The 27,117-nt window shown below is 37.9% G+C and overlaps 2 protein-coding genes across 5 annotated transcripts in view; both read right to left on the bottom strand.

Annotated features, from left to right (window-relative positions):
• Positions 1 to 159: 159 nt before the first annotated feature.
• On the bottom strand, positions 160 to 11,847 carry pask (PAS domain containing serine/threonine kinase). Of its 3 annotated transcripts, none has more exons than XM_030160821.1 (21): positions 11,514 to 11,847; positions 11,115 to 11,329; positions 9,833 to 10,050; positions 9,557 to 9,727; positions 8,545 to 8,676; positions 8,027 to 8,161; positions 7,671 to 7,851; positions 6,953 to 7,134; positions 6,734 to 6,863; positions 6,392 to 6,563; positions 4,641 to 4,876; positions 4,306 to 4,438; positions 3,592 to 4,160; positions 3,355 to 3,497; positions 2,425 to 2,592; positions 2,178 to 2,303; positions 1,963 to 2,097; positions 1,656 to 1,855; positions 1,272 to 1,405; positions 999 to 1,148; positions 725 to 897 (listed from the first exon to the last, which is right to left on the bottom strand). In XM_030160821.1, exons 2-21 carry the CDS (start codon positions 11,323 to 11,325, stop codon positions 725 to 727), a joined length of 3,699 nt encoding a protein of 1,232 aa, XP_030016681.1. In that variant the 5' UTR covers positions 11,326 to 11,329; positions 11,514 to 11,847. The 3 variants fall into 3 exon arrangements, with proteins under 3 accessions (XP_030016679.1, XP_030016681.1, XP_030016680.1); XM_030160820.1 differs by having other exon boundaries at positions 11,115 to 11,332; XM_030160819.1 differs by having other exon boundaries at positions 160 to 897; positions 11,115 to 11,847.
• A 322-nt stretch (positions 11,848 to 12,169) lies between these two features.
• kcnab1b (potassium voltage-gated channel subfamily A regulatory beta subunit 1b) overlaps positions 12,170 to 27,117 on the bottom strand; it is a 50,330-nt gene continuing 35,382 nt past the window's right edge. For both annotated transcript variants that reach the window (XM_030160822.1, XM_030160824.1), the window contains 7 exons: positions 21,619 to 21,705; positions 15,411 to 15,496; positions 14,953 to 15,073; positions 14,737 to 14,831; positions 14,530 to 14,650; positions 13,609 to 13,697; positions 12,170 to 13,511 (listed from right to left, as the gene is read on the bottom strand). In XM_030160822.1, the coding sequence (XP_030016682.1) occupies positions 13,422 to 13,511; positions 13,609 to 13,697; positions 14,530 to 14,650; positions 14,737 to 14,831; positions 14,953 to 15,073; positions 15,411 to 15,496; positions 21,619 to 21,705 (689 nt within the window). In that variant the 3' untranslated portion in view covers positions 12,170 to 13,421. The remainder of the gene's footprint in view (positions 13,512 to 13,608; positions 13,698 to 14,529; positions 14,651 to 14,736; positions 14,832 to 14,952; positions 15,074 to 15,410; positions 15,497 to 21,618; positions 21,706 to 27,117) is intronic.

A 27,117-nucleotide genomic window follows, 5' to 3' on the forward strand; every position in this document is an offset into this window, starting at 1 on the left:
ACTTTTGGCGAGATGTTCCTTTAACAAAGCCAGCATCATGTTATGGTAACAGCAGTGTATAAACTAACAATTTAACAGACACACACATTGATGTCACTGAGTACCTTGGCACTATTGGATGTTTTATTATAATAAAAGAGGCAACACTAGTTATTACAATGAAGAACACAGGTTTCATAAAATATTTATTTACGTGTAAAAATAAATACATAAAATATTGTAAATATACTTATATTTTACATTGAAATCATGCATATAGTAAGAACTAAAAGGGATAAAAAAACAAAACAAAAACAAAAACAAACAGATCTGATAATAAATTTTCCCTTTGAGTTTAAAGGTCTGAGGTATTCAAAGTTGTGGGCACTTATTTCTTCAGGCAACAAAGCTCTATACCCTTGAACCTATGATTCTGACACTTCATATATAAGAAATAAATAAGATGGATTAAAAACAAACTACAGCTATTACAAATGCTGGTACAAGATAATAGTTTTCCTTTTGTGCTGCTTTTAGCGACATTGGATCCAACAGCACATTTTGACCAACCCAGCAGCATGGCAATGATATTCACTACACTTGGTAAGCTCAGTATACCTAAATCCTACACTTTCCTCTATAAGACATAGAGAAACAGCAAAACCAAGCTTCCTTTTCATATTCTACTCTTCATGTCCTTTTTGTTGGACTTATGGACGGCTTCTACTACAATTACATTTAGTCTTTAATCATCATGGAGATACTTCTGGAGCTCAGTTTCCAGAGCCAACCTCTCATCGTAATCCTCCTCTTCATCATCATCATCATCATCATCAGGAAGAGTCTCATCGCCGTAATCTGGAAATAGGCCTTCCCCAAGATACTCTTTAGGACGTGCTTCTGGGTGTTGTGGTGAACCTTTTAGAGAGTGAAGGAAATAAATCAGCAGAAGAATCCTCATTACACCCAATGTTGTTAACTTGACATTGCTAGTTTGAGACTTGTTGAGAAGCACTCACAGTCGTTCTGGGTTGCAGGGACCACCTCTACCCAGCTATACTCTGACAGGGAAATTGGCTGGCTGATCCAGGGCTGAAGCAGAAGCTGGTCCAGAGTCATCCTCTGGGTAGCATCAGGATGCAGCAATCCAGATAACACATCATGCAGCTCTTGAGGGCATAGAAAAGAACCACAATAACAATAAACTGAATTAACATTTTTACATGCGCAAGAATATTTTGGATGTTTGCATTAAAACTAACAGCTCCAAACAGCATCTAAAAGCAATATACCTGGAGAAACAGGGTATGGGGGCTTCAGTTTGGCATTCAAAATCTCCTCCACACCACAGAAAGGGTTTTCACTGAACAGCAGAGTGTAGAGCAAAACCCCAATAGACCACATCTCCAGCTCTGGGCCTTCATACCTACAAAACAATCCCAACAAGGATAGTAAACAGTTTCATTAAAAATAGTGAAAGATAAGGTCACAATGGAACATTTTTTTCCACTGATCATGATTGTTAAACTTAAGGCTGTGACCTAAAACCTGCCATTAGGCTTAATGTTTTGAGTGACTGGTTTAAACACAGTAGGGTATTTGTCTTTTTTTTTTTTTTTTTTTTTAATTAAAAGAAGGAACTAACACTTCTTGCCATTCAGATATTATATACGTACGGATTTCCCTGAAGCACCTCTGGGGAGCAGTACTCGAGGGTGCCACAGAAATTGTAAAAGAGCTTTCCCGGAGCCATCATGGCAGCAGAGCCAAAGTCGATGAGGCGAATGTGGAAACACCTGTCAATGATGATGTTCTCGTCTTTTATGTCCCTGTGAAGGATGTTCTTAGTCCTCAGGTAAAACACAGCTGCCACCAGCTAAGAAAGAAACAGACATTCTCATTTAACAAGGAACAAATCAGCATTTCACGTCACGGTTCAGTGCCCTGTCCTTGTCATACGTAATTTCTCCCTCATGTACACACCTGTCTAAATATATAGCTAGCCAGGGGCTCATCCAGTCTTGGCTGCATGTCTATGAATTCAAACAGGTCCAGACCATCTCCATGTTTCTCCATCACCATCTGAAAATAACTCCCATTCTCAAACACCTCCAGCACCTAGTGGAATACACAAGATACACACTGCTTAGACCGTAGCCCTCTACAACTTCTTTGCTTCAATTGTTCAAGCCACTTACCTTGACAATATTGTGGTGCTGTACTCGAGTCAGTATGGCAATCTCCTGGCTGACTCTTCCCAGCATGGGGTCCTCCACCCAACAGTCACCCACTACTCTGGCCTTGCAAATGAACTTCACCACCACCTGCAGATTTCAACAATATAAAAAAAGGGAGGCATATTATCCAAATCATACTTCAGACTGTAGTTTTATATGATCTTATTTTTACATCACAGTGAAATATAGATTTGAGTTATTGTCTTACTTCTTGCCCATCAGAGCGTCTAATTGCCTTCCAGACAAAGCCAAAGGCTCCTCTACCCACAGCTTTGACAGTCTGGTACTCTTCTTCAAACTGTCCATCACAAGCTCGAGAGTGTTCAAGGTCCATAGTGGATCGTCGTGCATCCCCACGAGTGGCTTCACCAATCCTCTGAAGGAAAACAATATAGAATGAACAAGCTGTAAGCAAATCAATTGCTGTTATATTTGGACAATGACAATATAATACATACAATATATAATAAAATATCACCACATTTACTATATTAAGCTCTGGTAACAGTTATGAGACCACTCTATATTTTCAAATCTCATTGACAATCTCTGATGTGATCAAGAGAATAAGGAAGTCCACCAGCTACCAAACTCTATATTTTTCTTTCTCCTCCTTCCGCTAATGCCAACCAGTCCAGGCAGACGGCCATATACCCGGAGGCTGGTTCTGTTGGAGATTTTTTCCTCAGTTAAATAAGTTTTTCCTCCCCACTGTCCCCTTGGGCTTGCTCTTGGAGGATTTGTTGGCTTTCCTCTCTGTATAGTATGTTCAAGGCCTGAATAAAGCGCCTTAAGATGGCACTATATAAAAAATAACCTCAACCAGAATGGGTGGACGGACAGACAGACAGCAAAACGATTACAAATATCCTTTCTGCCTGGAGTTGGCCGAAGGGTAATAAACCTGAATTGGAACAAAGTCGAACTGCTGTGTTTCTCCAGCAGGAGTGACATAAAGAAAAGTGAAAGACTGGAGAATATAAACAATTTGTCCCCCAGTTGAAACTTGTATAGTATTTTTTATTCTGTCCAGTTCTTTTTTTTTTTTCTAAAGCTATTTATTTTACACATACATATAGATAAAAGTAAAAACGTGGTCTCTTAATTGTTTCAGAGCTGCATCTTTACAGCCACTAACCTCTCCTAAACTGGCTCCTGATTCATTATGCAGAAATTGATCTGTCTGCATCATTGTCCTCAGGTGTCCAGGCCTACTCATCCATACACAAAACATAAAGCGTCCTTCAGGTAGATTAGCCCTACAAACATCACACTGCACATCTGGGGAGAGAAATAAATCTTATTAAAGTCTAGCATCTTTACAATACAAAGTATTTTTTGTTAGCAAAACCAAATAGCCAAGATTAGTACTTACCTACTCTTGTGCCATCTCTGTGGTAGGCACTTCCTTCATATCGGCCTTCCACTATCTGTGTAGTATCTGGAGACGGACTGTGTCCATTCAGCTTTTGTTTCTTAGGTGTTGATGTGATGTGAATGTCTGTCAGAGGCTGAATCCCCCCATTCATTTGCATGCTGAATTCCTGGCTCTTCCCTTTATTAACTGAGGAGACACCTGCCAACTGATCCTGCTGCTCTTCACGTGAGGCATTTCTTGTATCTACAGCTGCATTTTCTGTCTCAACTGGATGCGCTTCCTCCTCAAATCCGAGCACACATGGAGACGGGGTGCGCAGCAGCTCAGCTGTATCGCAGGATATCATGGAGCGTTGGTTATCGTCATTGTGCTCTCTGCCATTCAACAGCTCTACGCTATCATTCAAATCGAGGTCAGCGAGAGCCCGGGTCACCAGTTCACCATTACTGTTCAGGTCCAGGAAACAGCTAGCTGAATCCATGACAACTGCTGAACTCGAGTCCTCTGGCTGGCCTGGATCAGATCCTGCATGACCGGCAAATTTCTCACAAAAACCAGATGAAGACCTGTGAAATTGAATTTTTATGAACAGACAATGAAAAGGACTGTCAATGGCACCATGTCAATCAAACGCTCAGTAGAGAAAAGAACTCATGGTACAGAATCAGTGAAATTTGGCATGAGACAAATAAATATAACCTTTCATCTCACCTGCTCTCCAGAGAAATCACTTCAAAGCTCGAGTCTTGGAGGACAGAGGGACATGAGCTGCTGTCTTTGCCCACTAGAGGGAGGGTGGCACTTTTCTGGCTGGCAGGGGCATGTTTAGCCTTTGCTGGAGATTCTAAACATGGAAAAAGACTCCTCAGGTTGTTTATACAGAATGAAAGCAATGCACTGGATATGCTGAGAAATATGTGGAGAAATATACCTCCATCTATTGCAGTACTCCAATATTTACTGAAATGCTCATTAATTTTGGTTGAGGGGGAAAAGAGAAAGTAAATCTATGTCCAAGAACCAACTACAACATATTGACATCATACCTGGAACAACTTCTATGACAGGATCATTATTTTTCTGAACCACATTGCAGAGCTGCTGCTGTTTTTCATTGTGGTAGGACGTTTTGGTGGAAATGAGGCAGTAGGTGTCCTCATCTGGAGGTTCCACCAGGGCGAATGTCTGGAGAAGTGCCTGAGTGGTGTCTGCACTGGATAAGTGACTGCTGCAAGGAGCAACGTGCGCTGCCTCCTCCATCAACTCTGCGGTGTCATCAGCCCTGTGGACACAATGAGTTGGATTTCAAATGTGCATAACACCAAATAAAGAGTAAAAAATATCACTACCAGAGTAAAAAAAAAATTACAACTCTATGGTGAAATTTTTTTAAAAAAGCTAAAAATGTGATAAATCATGGTGCAAGAAGCATTCAGGTCCATGATGGTAAATCTGAATATCGTCATTCCAAAAATGTGTGCATACATAGAGAGCTGAAATCCTGCCCCTTCAGGTGTTTCCTATAGCTGCTATATGAATGGTGGTCAATGCTGAGACAAATCAACTTCTGAATTGTGCCCCCATTTACACACATGATATTTGTCAGTTAAAAATGATTTATGCAACATACTAAAAAAAATCTCGGTGTGTAACCGTGCAAAACTGTTCCAATTCAAAATTCTGCACCATGTGCAAATCTCTCCTAATGAAAGACACCAGATGAATCATCAGCTTTCACCTCTGTGTTTGAAGTGCAGGACTACTATAGAAACCTAAACACACTGTGACTGGACGTGTCTAAAAATTCCATCCTATTGGGTAGATATTTTACAGGATATGGGTAAGATTCTTCAAGTGTCTTTGAAACTGGACCCTTTATCTCTACTCTTGGGACATCCAAGCCGGGATATCATTATTGACACCATCTTGAAAAGACTTTGATATCCTCGCATATGCTGCAAGGAAAAATATTTTCATGTCACGGATAAATAACAAACCTCCCACTAAAACAACTTGGCATAAAATCCTTATGGAATGCTTTCCTATGGAATATTTGACCTGTTTACTTCATTCCTCAAAAGGACAGTTTATAAGAATTTGGACTCAATACCTTCATTTCACTAACTCATCAGTCCCTTCTATGCTCTCATACCTCATCAGTGACTGAAAATCTTTGGTGCATGTTCACAGTAAGATCACTACTGATGTCACCTGTCACTGCTTGATTGTCTGATCTTTGTTTTATCCTCACAAGTCTATACTGTGGACTATTTGCTTTATCTTGGATTAGTCTATTTTTTTTCTTACTCTGTTTATCTTCCAACAGCTTCATATTTTTTTCCCATATAGACCAGGTGTTGTGCTGAGCCATTTGTTGTTGTAAAAATGTAATAAAAGTAATAAAAACGAATGAAAGAAAAAAAAAAGATTTATGCATTTAATAGTTTAATGGACTGCATTGGCCGCTGCCTTTTTTGGCACAATTTTAAAGAACGAGGTGAAAAAGTATTAAAAGAGGTTTAAAAAAATATGTATCATTGGGGAACAGTCATGAGAGTTACAAAGATTTGGGTGTGTTGTCTTTCTATTAACGTATTTTCAGTATCATTCCAACAGTTTTAACACAAACTGTAATTTTGTTGATGTGTAAAATTATCTTTTAAATAAATAAACATCACATGTAATGCCATTTTTCCCCCAAAAAAGGAAGAATGGGGCACAGCGAGAAGGGGTAGAGTTTCAACTTTCTACAGGAATAGGCGGTGAAAGACAATAGGTCACAACAGTCACTGCTTACATAATCACACGTGTGGACGTAACAGCAGGAGGAGAGAGAGTGGACAGAGCGCTGCCCTGTTGTTCCAGCCTGGTGCTCGTTCCAGTGAAGATCCTGCCTCTTCCTGTTGAGGTTCTCCCCAGGACTGCTTGTTGAACCATGGCCATGTCACCTGCCACCAGTGAAGAAGGGTCTAGGATTATGAGACAGATTATTGATTAGTGTATGACAGGACCGAAAAAAAAAAAAAAAAAAATAGTAGGAAAACATAGATAGACAGATACAGCATGAGACAAATCAGTTTATTTTTCTATTTCAGGCAGCTAACACAGATCACAGCAAGCCGGGTACACATATTCTTACCAGATTTCCTTGATATTTTGGATGATGATGAACTTTTAGCTGCCTCTTCTTCAGAATCAGGGAAGGCACTGGCCTTTTTGTCTGTGTTGGACATCCACCCGTAGAAACCGGGCATCAGAAAAGTGACGCTCTGTTGATGAAAAAGCAGCAGCGACAGAAGTGAGTTCTGGCAAAGACTTAAGTCCAAACAGCCTTGTTTGGCTAGTCATTTTGGCTAACCTTTCCCAACAGCTCATCCTTGCTGTAGCCAAACAGACTGAGAGCCAGGTGGTTGTGGATGTTGAGGACTGAACCATCAGGGTGGAGGAGGAGGAGATCAGTCACAGGAGCAAAGGCCCAAACTGTTCCAGTATACTCCAGTGAAGGGCTGGTGGAGATGGCAGAACTGTCCAATTTGACTTCTGAGTCCAAATATACACGAAAACCACAAATCAGTTATAAAAATCAAATCCTTTAACAATCAGCCAATTGAGAGTAGAGGGCACCAGTTCCCACATGTCTCAATTTTTAAGAGTTCAATCCTATGTAGACTTCTCCACATACAGGATATAGGACAACGGGTTAAAAAAAAAAAAAAAAAAAAAAAAAAAAGAAGACACAAAAATCTAAAACCTAAAACTCATTAAAAACCACCAACAATTAGCACTGAGGTTACCAAACCATTACTAGGATTTTCTCTCCAACTGTAAGGCACAAAATTAAAGCAATTTTTAAAAAACGTTTTATAGCTTTTTGGATGTTATTGATTATCTGGCATTCATATAGCAACAAAAAAGGTGTCTTGATGTTTTTCATGCAAAACTACAAATATCGCAGGTAGTCTTCCATAAACTTAAGGAAAATGTTGGAAATCAGAGAGCATCTGAGTAAAAGAACAGCGTAAAAACCTGACTAATACAAATACTAATAAATAAAATAAGAATAAGAATAACTTTACCAGAGAATGGCTCTTTTCCATTCTGTAACTTGAAGTCAGGACTACCTGCTGAGGAGGTGCAACAAGCTCCATTATCCTGTACTTGAGGTTTTCCACATAACACTGCCCCCTGAAGTTTAATGCACAGTGGGATAGATACACCCCCTCTGCTTTTACCGCACGCTCTTTGAACCCTCAGCATCTGGAGGATAGAAAGAAACCAACAAGTCAGATATAACAGACCTGCAGATATAGTCATTCGTCAAATACGATAGGATGTAATCTGTTTTCTGTTGGAGAATCACAGTGGTAAACAGAATATTTCAAAGACAGCTCCTTTGCTTAGAGGGACAGTTTTAATTCTGAGGTGTGCTTACTTTGGGCAATGCGTGACTGTGGGGATGGATTTGTAAAGAGGGGATTAGATCCTTCACATGAACCCCATTTAACTCATCAGGATGGCTGTATCCAAAGAGATGGGCAAATGCCAAGTCACAGCTTAGGATGCTGCCCTAAGATGACAAAGATACAATAAGACATGTTTCACCTAGTAGCATGTAACATCATTTATAGGTTGAATTACTGTAATACAAAATTAGTGTTTCTACAGGTTTCAACATTGTTAATTTAAGACATCCAATTTCTCACCAAACTGGAGCTGCATTTAATGCATCTTTGCCAAATGAAACCTTCACAATAAAATCAAACTTTCACAATAAAATACCTGCCACAATTGTGTTTAAGACAGTTAGAAAAGGTGCATCAATATTGTATATTAGACATTATAAAGACCAGCAGAAACCTTGAGTAGAGCTCTTAACATGATCAAGGAACGGGATTTCTCATTTTAAATATTGCTTAAAAAGAAACATCGTACTAATCATGAAGTACTTACATCTTGAGAAAATGACAGAAAGGCTGACATCCTTTCGAGATTCTCTATTAGGACATGCAAGGTGTCATTTTGTGACTGACTGTAGGTACACACAGATACAGGCATCTCTCCAGACAGCGTCACAATATCCACCTACAGGAAGAACAGGATATCAAACACACGAAAAACATTGTACAAAGCCACATTCATGCCACTGCTGCTCTGTAAAACAAACATTTGACTGAACGGTACCCAGTTCTGTGGTCTATGCAAGTATTCAAAGTATCTATGGCACAAGTGTCAAACGTGTGACCTGTGGGCCAAATCAGGCCTGCCAAAGGTTCCAATCCAACCCGTGGGATGAAAGTGGAGAAATTACACTGAAGATATTAACAGTCAAGGTTGTCCAAATCCAAGTTCAGGTTCCACACACAGTCCAAAGTGTTCTCAAGTAAAATAATAACCTATAAATAATGTCAACTACAAATTTTCTTCTTGAAAAATTATGTGAAAAAAAAATTAAGTGAAACAAATAACATTCCACTATGAAAATAATTACATTTACAAACTATCCTTTCATGATGAAATGCAAATAAATGCATAAATAAAAACAAAGATGTAACATTGTAGAAACTGTTCTTATTTTAGTTCCAAATTCCACAATTTTAACAATAGTATGCCTGCTACTAAATGTTTGTGTAACATTGTGTGTAATATGCATGTATAAATAATAAGTTGAGGCATAATATTGTTAAAATTGCACACATTTTTGTAATGAAATGTCATTTTTTCAGGTTATTCACATCTTTTTTGTAAAATGTAAATATTTTCATCATTTAATGGGGTTTTTTGGACTGAAACAAAGAGGAAAAACTCAGGGTTGTCATTATTTATAGGTTACTATGTCAGTATTTTACTGGTCTGGTCCACTTGAGATAAAATTAGGCTAAATGTGGCCCCTGAACCAATGAGATTGACATCCCTGATCTATTGTAATTTTCAGAGAAGCTTTTTCAGTCAGCATATTCCATACCACTTTTCCTGACACAGCTGCAACAGTTCCATCCACAAGCAGAAACTCTTCTTCCAAAACTTCTTCCAGAACCTGTCTGGTTTGTTTCAAGATGTGTGACAGTTTCTTTCCAATTAGCTGATCAGAGGTGCAATCAAACAGTTTGCAGGTCTGTTCACTGACTGATAGAATCTGGTAAAAAAAAAAAAAAAAGGGACATTTATAGATCATGCAATGTCAGTTTCACAAACTTCATTTGTAATTCAAATCAAATCAAATAAGCTACATGTACAGTACCTCTCTGGTTTTACTGTCAACAGTAAGAATGACTTTGTTTGGGCTGAGGGAAGCTGGAGACCTTGGCAATCCATAAGTTCCAGAGATGAGTTGATTGAACAGGTATTCCTCTTTCTCTGAAACAGTTGATGGGTGTGGCAGGGAGGAGGTGGAAGGATGCAAACTACAGATTTGATAGTTTCTTGTTGCTACAGAACCACGACCATCCAAATGTTCTCCTGAAAGTAACAATTTTTATAAAGCAAAGAGTTAAAAGAAAAATTTACAGATATCCTGAGATTATTCACAAAAATCAGGCTAAACAAGATGCCTTTTTATTAACTAAAATATAGCGTGACAATAAAAAAAACATATTCACAATGAATACATAAACAACAGGATACATTTACATTTTTTTTTGATGAAGAAAGATCTCCAAATAAAGCTCAAATTTCAGTTTTACTATATGGGCATTTTTATACATTGATTAAAAACAATTACCAAAATGAAATCTATATGTTCTCCAGCCCTAGACCAGGTTACAATCAAAAAGACCCTTTTATGAAACAAGCCAGTAACATGCACATGTTTTATAAATAAAACATTTTGCTTATTTATGTGTCAAATTTCCACCAGATAACTGGCGACTCATTCAAGGGTTAGGGTTATATTTGAGTCATTTTTAAAGTTATGCAGTTTAGGTTGTGTCTCAGTCATATTAATCCTTTAAACCATAAACCTATAATGGTCCCCCTGGACTTTTTTTTTTTTAATTTTGACCAACAGAAAGGTAAGAAAATGTGCTGTGAGTGAGTCTGCAATTTTTTCCCCCAGATCTTTCAAAATTTACCAATCATTTACAATTTGCTGCATGTTCCCAATATGGCTTCTTCTCCAGCTTCAAGTACAGGTGTGAGTGAAATTACAACAATGACCCAATAAAACCTATAAAGTGTAATGTCTCAGATTTCAGAAACTGTTAGAATTTTTCCAAATGCATAAACAGTGAAAGAGTTACAGCCATCCAAACTGCATATGTGCAGATTGTTTCAGCGATGACATGTCAGGTTTATAGAGTTAAAGAGAAAACAAGAGGATATTATCTCTAAAGTGAAAGATAACCCCCACTTATAGACTTTATATTGCTGTTATAAGCCTAATGAAAATGCTGGAAAAGAGTGTATGTTAAAAGGTTACTATATTTTCATGATCACATTCAGTACAATCTGCCCTACTCAAAATCTAAAACCAATATACAGCTCATTCAGTTTGACTAGTGGTCTGTGCCACAACATTAACTCACCTGTCAAGGAACCAGGATAATATCGCTGTTGCAGTGCCAAAAGATTCTTTTTGTGCAGTGGTGTCTGACAACATGGGTAGGATTTATTCAGATCAAACTCATCTTCGTGGAGATCAGATGACATGTCGGGGATGACACAGATTGTGGCTCCCCTAACGTTACTTTTGATGCCCTGGCTCAACCAAAAACGACCCTCACTCGACACCGACATTTTGCTGCTGGAATTCACAAAACCAAGCATAGGATGTAGGGAGATGATCGACTGGAGCATTGTGACTGTATCAGCAGAACTTCACAACACGACCAAGTGTCTCACTTGACAAAGAAAACTTTTAAGGAATAAGACTATACTGCAGTAATAGTATTTGAATTGGAAGTTAGTCAGAACAAAATACTCACCTCAACTCGGAGGAAAGACGTTTGAGGACAAACTATAGCCAGTGCGGTTAGTTGACGCTAGTTGACAAGGTAACGTTAGCTAGCTCCCCTGTCCTCTGCTTGGCTAGTTAGCCATTTGCTACAGCCGCTACAAACACAACGCAGCTGTCTTCTGTTTAGCCGTAGTATAGCCGATGCTTCTGCTGCGTTTCTTAACAACTTTATTTCGACAGGACCTTACCGTAACCTTCAGCACAACATCGACACCAAAACTGCAAGTGAACCTTAATTAATTTATTGTTTTTTTCACTATTATACTTTGCCGTCTATTTGCAAATTTTGTAATCCGCGGGCTTCGAGCGCCAGCCGAGCGAACTTTTCCAGGAAGTCCCTTGACCCAATCAAATGTCAGATCTCCAAACTGGATCTTTTCATTGGATCATACTCCGGAAACTCCCGTCTTTATTTCCACGGTAACACCGTTACCGGAACAAGCCAAAAAAACAAACAAACAAAAAAAAAAACATGTAAATGAAAGACGGTTTAAGCTTAATTATAAAATGAGAAAACGATTGTTCTACACTCTATTTTCTTTTATTTACATTGGTCTAAAAAATTAGAAGGCATCTAATATTCTATTACTACAGAAAATCACTACAGTTCGTTAAAACATTGAATAACATGAGAATAAGCTCTTTATTTTGTATGTACAAATCTGATGGTCACAACCAAAATACATGTTTTAACAGACTGAAGATAGCTTAGATATTCCTAATATGTAAAAGTGGCATCTGGAAAGAAAGAAGTTAAAGTTCAGTTTGTTCCAGGTGCAATGACTGCAGGGTCCATAAGTTATTGTAGATTTTTGTAGTGAGATTCTTCATTAGCTACATGGCTTTGTAAAATCCACATATCTCCCAACTTTGAATACACAAATGTTTTAGTCACAACATATAACCCAGGTAGATGATCCAGACATTATCAGTCCTGACAGAAAGTCTGTCAAAGTTTAAAATAAAAGTGAAATGATGGGCACAAAACAAGGAAATTATTGAACAATACTTTGAGATTTAAAGGTAACAAACAAAAAAAAAAAGACAAAAAATACAAGACAAAAAGCCCATTTTGACATAGCTGCTTATTAGGCTAAGGAAATACAGTATAAAACAGTCAGTACAGATGTTTTGATACATTTCATGGTTAAATGTAGCTCTCTTGCTCTTGGTATTAGCGGCAACAGATTGTTAGTTCATCCAATATTAAAATTATAATGTTGACAGGCCAGCTTCAGCTGCAATGGGAGGTATTAGCTTTTCATCCACTGTCCTAAGACCAGCCCAGTTACATGTCATTTTTTATTTTTTTCAACACATCACAAACATTTAGTAAGCTAGATTTTTGTATATAATTTGATGCGCTTGATCTTTTTGTCATGCATTTACTGCACTGTCCTGAGCAGATGTAATGCTTTTGGGGGAAACAAGTGCTTCTAAAGTACTGTGACACCCCAGTTCACAGAAATCCATTTTTGTTGAGTTATGTAACTTGCCCATGGTACTGGTAGTCATCTTGAGCTCCCTGGCTCAGTGGACAAGATTAATTACTCAATAAATTTAAGGAATTTCTGGTTCAGCTTCTTCTGCATAGTTTGACTGAGCAGAAAAAAAAATCCTCTTATTGGATCTTCATGTCTGACTGAGTCCAATGGCTGTTTGCTATAGCTGTAGCATGCATGCTTTGTCAAGTAGCTCACTTTACAATAATGAGTACTGGGCGATCTTCTTACACACAAGGAGCCAAGCAGAACATTTGTCACAGTCACACATACAGTCATACGCACACACGAGCATAGTTGGGCACAGATTTTTCGTGCCATGGCTGTGAGTAGTGAGCTTTGATAAGCTTTCGAGCATAGTTCATAGATTCATCCTAATGATGGTAGTCCCTTTTACTGTGAGGACGATTGCCCAGTATATGATCCACTTCTGTGGCAATGCCTGCTGTCATCTTTGGAATTACCTGTGGTGCACACAAAATGGAAAGAGCACATAATCATACAATCCTGTCCTGTAGGACCAGCAGCTCAAATGATTGCTCATCATTATTGTGTATTCACCTGAATGGCTCCCAGGTTCTCTGTTAGTTGGGTTGGATTGGATGATCCCAGCAGCACTGAGCTCACTCCCTCATTCCTCAGACACCAGGCTAAAAAAAGGAGGGGGTTATCAACATAATGAATAAAATGTAGGTATCAGAGAGTAAACTTGCAAATAACAACTTAAAATGTTGTTGCTGGAAAAAGAACTGGGAATTGCTGTCTTAGAGGAGGAATGGGTCAATATCTGGAGAATTCAACAGTCAACCAGTTCTTCAAGAATATGGAGGGAACACTGCTGGAAAAATATAATTTGATTTTTCTTAACTCCTAAAATAATGTGTGTCCAAAGTTCCACCTTGTTGGAGAAAATGTGGAGATGTCAGTGTAAACCATGTACATGTATTTTGGTTATGTCCTAAACTTGTATCATTCTGAGATAATGTATATTCAACAATTGTTAAGATATTGGATTATACAATTCCTAAAACATGTTTGGTGATGCATTTCGGATGTATTATTAGTAATAATGTAATTAAAAATGATAGATATTTGTTGAAAATACTATTAGCAGCCTGTAAAAAGGCTATTACCAAAAAAGGTGCAGATTATAACTACCTAATACTAACGACTGGCTACAAATAGTGAATGGAATATTTGAGATGGAGATTCTGACCCATAGATTGAGGACTCAAGAAGAACAGCATCATTACAAATGGAAGAAATGGACAAATTTCATTTCAACGTCACATTACTAAAACTAATTGTTAGTCACAAAGGTTGTTTATGGTCAGTGTATCCCAAATGTCCCTTATATTTGTATTGTACAGAATTCAAACAATAAAAATAAAGTTAAAAAAAAAAAAAAATGTTGTTGCTGAAAATTAATCAACTGAAGACATTTTTTTGTAGAAATGGAAAAGTGAGAAAGTTAGTTCTTACCTATGGCTAGCTGTGGTAAAGTGCATCCAAGCTTTTCTGCAATATGAGCCAGTTCTTTTAGTTTGGCTTGCTGTTTTCTCCCATCTTCACTTGTTATCTTGTCTCTCAACCACTGGTATGGCTGCAGGTACATATGAAAACAAAAAAATGATGCACTCAAAATCATGTTAAAATGACTTTTAACTGATACTTAAAATCAACCGTCACCTTCAATGAGGCCCTGGAGGATTCTGGGACACCGTTCTCATACTTCCCAGTGATAATTCCACAGGCCAAGGGAGACCAAGAGACAACACCCACACCTGAAATTATACGGTGACCAGTTAGAACAAAAGAGAAAATCTATCCAAACATTAACATATAAACTCAATTGCGACTTTACGCCTAAAAAAGAACATTCTGGGGGACGATAGTGGAACATACCTATTTTATGATAGAGCTCTGGTAGCTGAGTCTCCACTTTATCTCTCTGGAAGAAGTGATATTCTGCTTGCTCACAAACTGGTGGAATTAGATTAAACTGCCTGGCCACAGAGTATGCCTCCTAATTGAATGTAAATAGGAGATGAAAAGAAAGGGAAGGCAATGTTAAGGGATGACAAATTCCCACTGTCACTGCATTTGGTAATGAGTGTTTTTCTATGTATTGCTTCATTTAAGACTTAACTGCTGTTTTCAACAGATAAAAACACTGTTATTAGTTACAGTGCTGATAGCTTCAGTATAGTCATCGCAAATTACAATGTCATATATGAACACATTTAGCTAGGTCTCAAAGATGTCAGAAATTGCTCTATACTATAGACAGCAAAACATGCTTCACAGTGACCCCAAAAAGGTTCAAGTTAAGGACTTCATTCCATGTTTTTCCCCCGTCTCACCATAATCTCCATGGCAGACCATCGAGATGTTCCCCAGTACATGGCCATCCCCTGGTTAATAACGTGTGTCATTGCTCGGACAATTTCTGTAAAGAGAAAACATCATAGAAGCAGATATGAACATTGGCAATAACTGAACAGTGGGTGGCGCCACATCTTCAACATTGATATCACCATCAGCAGGAAACATTTTAAACTGTACTTATGTTAGATTTATATTGCATCTATTTCAATTTCATCATTTTTCCCAAGCAAAAATGCAACATAAGCATAATGAAAATAATTAAAGAAGAATTAAAGGCCCTCCAAGACAGCCCTTTGGTAGAACTGGCACCTCGGTAAGTGGCAAAACAAAGCAGACAAGTGAAACGCTGTGTGGAAAATTAAATTTTTAACTCATGGGTAAGCAGAAATTGTTTGCTGGGGTCATAGTACCTAATCTGGACACATGCTGCAGGGGCCCAATGACAAGTCAAGACAAGATAGCTGTGACCAGCCACAAAGGTTTGCAAGTGGTTTGCGAATTTTTGACTGAGGATGCAGCAGGGAACAAGAGGGGAAAGAGTAAATATGCAAAACGGTGTTTATTAGAATATAGCTACTGCATTTTCCCATACAGATATTATCTTAAATGTGTCTCTTGTTTTCTGTGCAAAAGTTCTCTAATTATTAAGACAACAACAGCAAAGGGGAAAAATAATTTATTCTGATCGCTTTAGCCTGTAATTGCTGTAGCCTATAATTGCACCTAAAATGCAATAAAAGATCTGTTACATAAGTGAAAAGCAAATTCTGGATGGAAAATATGAAATGGGAAGACTGTAAATGAGGGTGAAGAGACAAGACCACAGCAGAGTGTGATTAAAAAAAGAGCAATTCCTTTTCATCACTAGTCCTCTCTTTGGACCCAAGTGCAGCTCAGTGAGAGACAGAGAGCAAGTGTGTGTGTGTGTGTGTGTGTGTGTGTGTGTGAGTGAAGCCAGTCGGATGATAGAGGAATAACAGTGCATCTGGTCCAATGGGGAGGGAGGGATTTGGAGGAATATAAGGATTGAGGGAAAAACTGCCAGAAAGTCAGAACCTTGGAGGCACTTCATCTGAGTTTGTAAGTATTATTATGAATAATCCACCTGGCTGCCAGGAGGTCTGGATGACAATTTGATTTATACCGTAGAAATGCTTACACATACCTACTGGCCGGCTTTAATATACAGTTTCTTTCGAAGAAGCTACAATGAGTCATCACCTCCAATAATGGGTCACACTAAAGTAATGAACAGGTGAAATCAGCATACGCTGTTCACTTACACAGGCCCACTGCAGGTTTGAAGAGGTGATATGGGTGAACTTGTGGGAACGTGGACACGCTTATGTGTGTATAAAAACATGTACAACAATGCCCACGAGGGTTATGTGAAATTTGAATGTGTCGTAAATGATCGAGGCACAGCACAGAAGGATAAATGTTGTAAAACGTGAATATGTTTATTTGAATATTATTTACATTTTAGGAAAAAAAAACACTGCGGTGAGAAACTTCAGGTCAAAAGACTGTTGTGCTCTTCTGATAAATATTACACTATGCTGGAAAAAACCCACTTGTGAATAACTTTCAACAAAGGCAAAACACAGCACGAAACATATAATAAATATAAAAAGGGTTATCTGAAATTTGAATGTGTCGTAAATGGTAGAGGCACAGCACAGAAGGAAGAATGTTGTGAAATGTGAATATGTTTCTTTTCAAAAGCTTATTTATTTACATTTTAGAAAAAAAAAATACTGTGATGAGAAACCTCAGGTCAAAAGACTGTTGTGCTCTTCTGATAAATATTACACTATGCTGGAAAAAACCCACTTGTGAATAACTTCCAATAAAGGCAAAACACAGCACGAAACGTATAATAAAAAAGGGTTATCTGAAATTTGAATGTGTCGTAAATGGTAGAGGCACAGCACAGAAGGAAGAATGTTGTGAAATGTGAATATGTTTCCATTCAAAAGCTCATATTATTTACATTTTAGGAAAAAAAAAATACTGCGATGAGAAACCTCAGGTCAATAAACTGTTGTGCTCTTCTGATAAATATTACACTATGCTGGGGAAAAAAAAAAAAAACATCAACATTTGTGGATAACTTTCAATAAAGCACAACATTGCATGAAACATATAAAAAATATAAGATGCATCACTGTTTTATTAGAATGACAAAGGTAACCTTGGGGAGGTTTCCTTCTGTCTCTGCAAATTGTCCATTGTCAGTAAAGTGGTCTGAAAGGAAACAAAACTTCTGTATTTCTAGTGTTCTCAGACATGGAGTGGGGTTAAATACTGTATGTCATTCACAGATGTAATTATTGTTGGTCACTGTTAAGATTCCATTACCTACTCTGTGGTTCAATGCAGAGGGGTGGAAAAAAGGCTGCAGTTTTCCAAAGAGGTTTGAAACAGTGTTAGATCATCCATCTTCACATTTAGTGTGTTGATTTGGACAGAGCCACAGGAGTAATGTGTATGTCTGGTATTTTCCTGGAGGGAAGTTGTGGTTAAATGCCACATTTTGACACATTGCTGTGTAGTCAGCCCTTGGAGACCCTGTGACTGCCTGGGGCCACAGGTAGTGTCATGCCTTGCCTGTTCACAAGCAAATACTCTACAGTCGTGGAAAAAATTGTTAGACCATTTAAAGTCATCAAAAATGCAGTCAAGTAACTAACTCAGTGTTTTTCAACTTTGGAGTCGGGACCCCATGTGGGGTCGCCTGGAATTCAAATGGGTGGCCTGAAATTTCTAATAATTGATAAAAATAAAAAATAAATCTTCCAAATAAAATATATTTGGTGAGTTGACAGAGACAATCCCGATACATAACAGACATGACAAACTAAAGCTGAAACTGAAGCACTGTGGTACTGTTTATCTTTCAAATGTTCATTGCGGTCGGTTTCAGATGCTGCAGCTCTTTCTTAATTCATAGTTTGAGTTCTTGTTTGTTCAGTATTAATTGTCAGCCTTGTAAATCCAAGCTGGACTGACTGTACATATACTGACCAAGGAAAATAAAACCCTCCCTTTGTGCAGTAATCTACACCTGGTTGTTCTGCCTCCGTCCATAATAATATACATTATATTGACTAAATGTTGTCTAAAATTAATGTTTATTTGCAACATAGTATAGCAAACTATTACATGATCAAAAATAAATTAATTTTAGCCCGAAAAAAAGTTTCTATTTTGAATGTCTGGGGTTGCCAGAAATTTATGATGTTAAAATGGGGTCACGAGCCAAAAAAAGGTTGGGAACCACTGAAATAACTCCTGTGTGTATCATGTGACTAAAACAGAGAAAAGAAAACATGGAATGCTTAAAAGTACTGTTTTTGGCAGTACAATGCCATAGATATTGATGTAAGAACTGAAGTGATTTTGGTTATAATGAAGAAAACATGGAAAATGGTTAGATATCAGCTCTTAAATTAAACTCTTATGAGCTATTTTTGTTGTTATCATTGTATTTGTCCAAACAAATGTACCTTTAGTTGTACCAGGCATTAAAATGAGCAACAAATTGAAGAAAACAAGGGTGGTGTAATTATTTTTTCCGCAACTGTATGTGCAAATTTTTCTCTGTGTTGTTAAATATGTATGTTAAATACATTTTTTTTTGCTTGCCTGGGAACATTTGGTCAGCTGTCAGCAGGCTGTGCCCTCCTGCAGACTGCAGCAAGGAATGAAGAAGAAAACATACCCTACAAAAAGCACTGATAAGCATTTCTTTCTGTGCAGGTGTTGAGATTGAGGTCCACATGTCTTTGAGGATGCTGCTTAGAAGCTAATGTTTTCCCTCCTACAAAAGAACACTGATCAATATATCACACCACATGAGATTATCAATGTCTGATAAAGACCTTCCTTAGTCTTCTGTTGTGGGAAAAAGGGATTTGAGTCTGCAGTGGTAGGATGCTACTTGTTGTTCTTTTCTGCTGGAAAGGAGAGAGGTTGATATCCTGCTATTTGAAGGAATGTCACGCTTGCCCTGGATGGTGCTCGTTTGCTGAATGCTCTAGCTGTAAAATTTTATTAGTTGTCCTGTCTAAATTTGTGGCCTGTGGGTTTGATGTAACATCTATTTTTCAATGCCAGCCAGCCATTTTCATTTGCATTTATTTATTCATCCATCTGGAATATCTTCATATTTAGTTGAAAGGCTGAATTCAGTTTGCTGCATATTGTTCTGTCAAATAAAAAATGATGCTGACTGGGTAACATCATTGTGCTGAGACTTGGACATTTACTCTACAGGCTACAGGACGCCTCTTAGAACAATGAATCGATTATGGCACAGATGGCTGGTCTTTACTTCTTTGTCCTCCAGCCACCTTCTTTTCATATTTGTGACAATATGAGATTTTCATGAACTATAACTTTAGGAGACATGGTAGATAGAGTGAAAGCTTTGCCTTTAATCCCTCAAAGCAAAATGACTATACAGTCTCATCTCATCAGTAAAGGTGGCAGCTGCTACAGCAAGGAGCAGAAGAGGAAATGAAAAGGGAGCCAGTTATTGCAAAGAAAAGGGGAAGTTGAGTTTTATTAGTGGCGCTGGTAGAGGGCCTGTCCCTGCTGCTTTCATGAACACGAGCCAAAAGACAAATCAAGGCAAGAACAAGTTGCAGAGAGAAGAGAGAAGCACACAGAAGGATTAGTGGACAGAAGAATAAAGCCAGTGACACTAACTAAAGCAGACTTTATAGCAATGACATCACTTTTTGCTTCCCAAGGGGACACGTGCTGTCTCACACAAAGTCAGATGCAGTTTAAGTTACAAGAAGGAATATGAACACAAATTGTACACACATTCACCGTACACACACCAACATTACTACTTATAGCACTTAATATTCTCACTTAATAAGTGACACTGTTAATCCAGTTTTAAGTTGCAGGAGTATGTGGGTCTGTGAATCGATAACTCAGACTTGCACATAACAAGTCACGTGCACTGCAAATGCCCAAAGACATTTAATGTGCTTCCACTTTTTCTGTGTCAGCAGTTCTGTCTGTAGAAGGAGATATTCATGAACACTGTCAATGCATAAGGGATACAAACTATGGTTTTGTGTACTCACATTCTCTCTCCTTCTCTCCACTTGTAAACGGTGGCTGATCTTTTGCACAGTGATTCATAACAATGGCCTTGATCCACTGTAATGAAGGATGAAGTAAATGTGCACAGTGTTTTACACTGATTAATGGGCATAAACCTGCCACGAGCAGTTCACACTCAGCCTATATGTCTTTATATTTATGTGTCTGTGTGTTTTTAATCCATCATCTGGTGTTTCAAGCTGTGTCAAGCTCTTGATCAATCAGTTTATCGACTAGATTACACTTCCTGACATTACTTGTCAATAGGAAAGTAACTTTATTTAGAGAGACAACTTAGTATGGGGTTTGGCAGAGGGAGTGCACAGTCTGTCTGCCAGTCACCAGTGATACCAGTGACAGCAAGGCCCCAGGAACTCTAAGTATGACAGATTGGTCTCCCACAGTCTGCTGGCTTGAAGGGGAGGAAGCATGGGGGTGCGCAAAGAAGACAGACTGGAAACAGTTTTATAGAACCCAGTGGGACTCTTTAAAGACACCTGTGGATAAGGTGTTTGGGAAGAAGAATAGTTTGGAGTGGTCACTTCCCAAGCAACAACTCACTGAGGAAGACACTGAAAGAAAAGTAAGTGGTGACATAAGATAGATGAGTGGGGGAGGCTGCACTTGAGTGTTGAAGCAAAAGTGCGCACAGTAGGGCTTGTATCTAGTGAGACCAACCCAAAAATACACCAGCTTCCCCTGGGGGGGCCAGATAATCCTGCTTCTGAAGAACAGGGAGGGCCCGGAGCGGGTGCAGCTCAGAAACCCAGTGGAAAGTTGCAATCCCGCAGAGGCATAAAGAAAAAGAGAAGAAGACCGGTAGACGAAAATAGAGTACAACGGATGAGGAAAGATTGAAATATGTGTCTGTTTATGAGAGAGAGAGCGATGCATACACATGACAAGACAAATGCCGTCGGTCTAAGGCAAAGGTCAACAGTCCGGTGAGGACAGTGTTCCTGTCAGTATTCCTCACCTTCTCATGTTACAGAATAACATGCATTGTCCCTGCCCTAACCCTCCACCATCTCTCCCCAGGGCTGGTCCATGATCACTCACCCTCCATGGGAGTGTTGCTGTCTGGTCGGTTGGCAAAAACCACATCAACATACTCAAGCTGCATCCTCTGGAGGGAGCCCTTTAAGCCTAAAGAATGAAGAGACCAGAAGAGGATATAAGAAAAATGGAAATTAAGTCAAAGCAAACAAAAATATGCATGAAGTGTCCAATGAGATCATAAGATTACAGTGCAGGTATAATGAAAAACTTTGGAGTCAAACACAAGGATTTTGTATAATTTAGACATATGGGCAAATAGGAAATGGTCTGTGTGAACACCTTGGGACATGGACTGCCCTCATTTCACAGAGAATGAGTTCTAATCAGTGTGAGTATGAAACTCCCTCAATTCTTGTAGTTTATCCTTCACAGTTGACAAGCTGCGCAAACATTGGATTGTTTACAGCATGCTCAACTGAAATTTAAGAAAGCTGCACAGGACAAGCTTGAATAGAGAGTTGTAGTTTTAATTTTTCTTAAACTACGGCATCAGGTTAGGGGAAAATGGGGTGAGCAGAATCCTGGGGGATTTAAAGTCAACGTACTCATAAGTATGGCAAAGTGACAGTTGACCACATGTGACTCAAAGCCTGCAGCTGCATCTGGCCTGCCACATCTTTTGATTGCGCTCGCAAGCGAATTTGGGTTGTCATATTCAGTCAGGTTTACCTTGCAGAGGCTGTGGTTATTGAAGTACAAAAAATCCAGTGTAGTGTGTGTCACCTTAAATGATAATCAAATGTCTCATAATTAGCTGGTAAACAACGTGCGCTGTATTTGTTATTAAAACATCATTAAGTTTCCAAGAAGAAGAAAAACCTCGGCTACTCTTACCATTTATTGATTTTCAGAGTTAACCGAGTTAATCAAATTCTCATTTCTCTTTTGTTCTCTATAATCATGCCAAGTAAAGGGGGAATTGTAATTAAACTGGGTGACATGGTTTAATAAGGTGAAGCAGGTTAATAGACCTTTCTCACAACACCATGTTCTTGGACTGCTCACTGGAGCAAAAGCGCAGGTGTAAGTAATAACATCAGTTGTGGCATCACATACGTTCATGGGCTTAACTCAATTAAAATGTCACACTAAGTCATCAGAGCATAAAAGCACAAAGTGAACACGTTAATGGAATGAAGCAGTTGTTTATAAAATGAATTACACCTGCGCTACTTCTGCTATGTCCCTAAATACACTTGTTTTCTGTGTTTGACAAGGCAGCATATTTCACTATATTTAAATGGCCATATGGTTATGTCACCGCTTTCCTAATTGCTTGTTTTTACGTGCTTTTATATGTTTTTGTTTTTGCATACCATCAACGTGCCAGGAACAGCAGATGCAATTTAGCCTGTGTGTATGCAACCGGCACATTTACTAAATATATAAGGTTGTCTGTGTTATTTAGTGTGCAATATCACTTTTACATTAAAGGAGTGATATTTGGATTTTTTAAATGGAGTTATGCATTTTAAAACATTTCCCTGTGGTCTACATAAACTGTAAATGCTCTGCTTGGGTCTGAATTCTTCATTAATTCAACTCTACATTAACTCTCAACGTTAGAATTCTGATGTTATGACAAAAGATATCAGTATACTGAATTAGCTACAGGCCGATTATTATATTAATGTAAGTGACCACTAGAGGGAGTAGTGAGTTAATTCAATAGTTTTGAGCAGCCACTAAAATAACTCCGAGGGCAAACTGAGGGTGAGAACAGGTAAATAATAGCTTTAACAGGCAATAAAGTAAAAAAATAAATAAAAAAAATTATATATATATATATATATATATATATATATATATATATATATATATATATATATATATATATATATATATATATGTGTGTGTGTGTATATATATGTGTGTGTATATATATGTGTGTGTATATATATATATATATATATATATATATATATATATATATATATATATATATATATATATATATATATATATATATATATATATATATATATATATATATATAAAATAAATGCATTACTATTGTTTCGCTCTAAAGGAAAAGAATGGAGTTTGATACTGAAACCTCACCATGAGGTGGTGCGATGGCATAGTGCAGGGGTGTCAAACTCATTATAGTTCAGGGGCCACATTAAGCCAAATTTGATCTGAAGTGGGCCGAACCAGTAAAGTAATAATACAATAATATGTAAATAATGTCAACTCCAAACTTTTCTCTGTTTTAGAGCGAAAAAAGTACATTTACATTATGAAAAGGTTACATCTACAAACTATCCTTTCAAAAGATGTGAACAACATGAACAAACTGAAAAAATAAGTGTAATTTTAACAATATTCTGCCTCAGTTTATCATTTACACATGTACATTAGAACTTACAGATCACACTGGATCTACAAATACACAAAACATTTAATAACAGGCAGAATCTTGTTAAAATTGTACTTACTTCTCTTAAGACATCTCAGGTTGTTTATATTGATTCAGGTTATTCACCATTTTTTGTTATACTTTGTTTTAGTGTAAATACATGAAAATATTTACATTTACAAAGAGAAAAAATTGGAGTTGTCATTATTTATATGTTTTTATGATAGTATTTTACTAGTCCTGCCCACTTGAGATTGAATTGGTCTGAATGTGGAACCTGAACTAAAAGGATTTTTAATATCTTCTGTGTAATTTTTACATTTCACAAATTAATCCCATGGGCCGGACTGGACCCTTTGGGGTGCCAAATTTGGCCCCTGGGCCGCATGTTTGACACCTGTGGCATGGCAGTTAGCACTTCAAACTTCACTTGTTACATATTGAACTATTAAGCAATTATTTTATGGAAAGAAAATAATTATTGCCTTCTGTAGAGTACCTAGTAAATGGTTCAACAAGTGACTATAGTGAATTTGAGAGTCTACAAATTGAATTTGTTCTTGAAACATTAGATTAAATAGTACTGTACGCTGCTGATTGAAAAAATCCATGTACAAGTGTCAAAGAGAGTACTTAGACCGATTTCAGCTTTAAGTGTCACACTGAGTTCGTCCCACTATCTTTTAATATGGAGGTGTACGTGGGAAGAACCCTGTACCTGAGCAAACCATAATCCTTATTGCATAAAATGAATGCTTTTTGGCAGAAAGTGGAGAATTAAAAAAAACTGAAAGCAGAGAGAATGATGAAAAAGATGAGAGGATCAGGAAACAGCTGTGCTCTTTTCTTTCTCTCTCTCATTCAGCTTTAAGTATTTGTTGGAAGTCAACCACTGTACATCGAGGATAAAAGATGGCAACAAAGTACCATCAGTGTAGCATTCCCCATTGAAACACACAGAAGACCCGATGAGAGATGAAAAGCGAACACAGGAAGCCGTCGCAAAGGAGGACAGCAGAGTAATAGAGACAAGGAAAGAGACGCTCTTTCTTGTGTGTGTGTGAGTGAGTGTGGCAGATTAACGCCAGAGGCTTCGTCATCTGCGCTAATCCCAGTTGAGAGTTATGCTCTCCCCACCACCATTCAAACCACTTATTCCTTGCTCTGTCATCTACACTCCCACAATCTCAGAAACACCCATTACAGGCATCCTAATCTGAGCCTTCACCGTCACTGCACGCTGTCTCGTGATTAGCTCAAGTTTACTGCTTCGGTGTGAAGACGGGCTATTTTTGGAACTGAGAAAAGATGTTTTCTGTGATGAATAATGCAATTAATTGTGTGTGTTTTCTACAAAAGCCTGTTTTGAAACTGAAAACTGTCAAGGAATTTCTTTTTTGCTGCAGGAACACTGTAAACATGTTTGCTGGTTGCTAGAAAAGCTTTGGCATTTTTCTTCCACTGTCACCCCAGACTTCATCCACGCTTGATCATTAAGTTTTGACACCCCATCACAGCCAGTAAGTGTCACTTAACCAATCAAATGAATCAGTGACAGGCCTGTGGTAAGGAAGAGGGTGTCAACAGATGTTTCACTCAGCCAATTTACTGGCCTGTGGTGACATGTGCCACACCAACAGTGACGGGGACAGTGCACCTATCACTTAGTGACGCTGACAATAATACGCACAGGAAAATAGGGTTCAGCTAATTGCCGTTGCCACCTTTCTTTTCCCATCATCCTCCTCCACTCACCCCTAGTTTGTCCTCACCATTCTCTGGCCTTCCCTTCCTATACACTCATTTAGGGAAAGGTATTGTAGAGGCTGCGGTGAATGTTAATAATGTGGGAGAGAGCTGAGTCACTGCTGGAGGTGCATTGCGCTGTGGACCAGAGGGTGAGCTGGTTACGAGGCGGGATGGATCGGACCAAGGGTATGTGAAAGGTGTTTCATTGTTAGTTTGACTGCAGCTATAAGTCTTCTAAAGGAGGATTTAGAGAAGAGGAGAGGAGAGAGGAAATGAGATGATGGGAAATGAGACAATACGAAATGAGAGGAGGTGAAATGACAGGAGGTGGAACTAAGAGAGAGGAAACAAGAGGAGAGGAGAGAGGAAATGAGAGGAGAGGAAACAAGAGGAGGAGATAAGGAGAGGAAAGAGGAGAGTAGAGGAAACTTGAGGGGAGGAAATTAACCCTTTCATACATAGTGGTCACTACAGTGGACAGTTATTCTACAGCTGTTCTCTTGTATATTCATGGGTTTTATTGTTTTAGTTCCATATCAGCCAACACAGTGGACACTTATGCATCATCCCAAACACTGCAATTCATACCATTACTGTAACTTTGCTGTTCTTGATAAACCTGATCTGCAGTAACATGTTTTAGTGTAAATCAATTAAAAATCAATCTTTTATTTTTTATTATTATTATTATTTTTATTTTTTTGCATATTATCTTCATGAAGTGGATAATTTTTTTGTTCCACTACTGTTAAGAATAAATTGTTCATATCTTTTTGCTCCAGTATTTATCTCTGTCACTTATGGGTTAATTGTAATTGTACTGCTCACTCAGTCAGAGTGGCTTTTAACAATGCATTCCGTATTATACATGGTTTTTATCGTAGCTGTAGTGCTAGTGGTATGTTCTGTTTTAATAATGTTTGCTCTTACTATGAGATGTTACAGAAAGCAATTTTAAATTTTATACTGCGTTTGAGTCACTCTAGAAATGTTGTGATTTTTACAATTGTTAATTCTGACTTTTAGGCAGATTCTACACTTGTTAAATACTGGTACCGGCATCTTTATACTTGTTATTGAAGATAGGGTGTGTGCATGCGTGTTGTTTTTATATATATATATATATATAAAACCATTATTATTATTATTATTATTATTATTATTATTATTATTATTATTTTATTTTTATTTTTTTAAAATGTTTATTATACTCTATGGACTGTAACTATTTACATGTCTGATACAAATAAATAAATAAAATAAATAATAATTAGTATTAGAGTATGTTAAAATGTGAGAAAACATCAGATTAGCGGCATTAAAAATGTTTTTATATCATAGTTTTCACACAGTATAGAACTTTATGATTGTTATTATTGCTATTTTTGTCA

This window comes from Sphaeramia orbicularis, chromosome 17, assembly GCF_902148855.1.
Source record: "Sphaeramia orbicularis chromosome 17, fSphaOr1.1, whole genome shotgun sequence".
NCBI classification, from domain to species: domain Eukaryota; kingdom Metazoa; phylum Chordata; class Actinopteri; order Kurtiformes; family Apogonidae; genus Sphaeramia; species Sphaeramia orbicularis.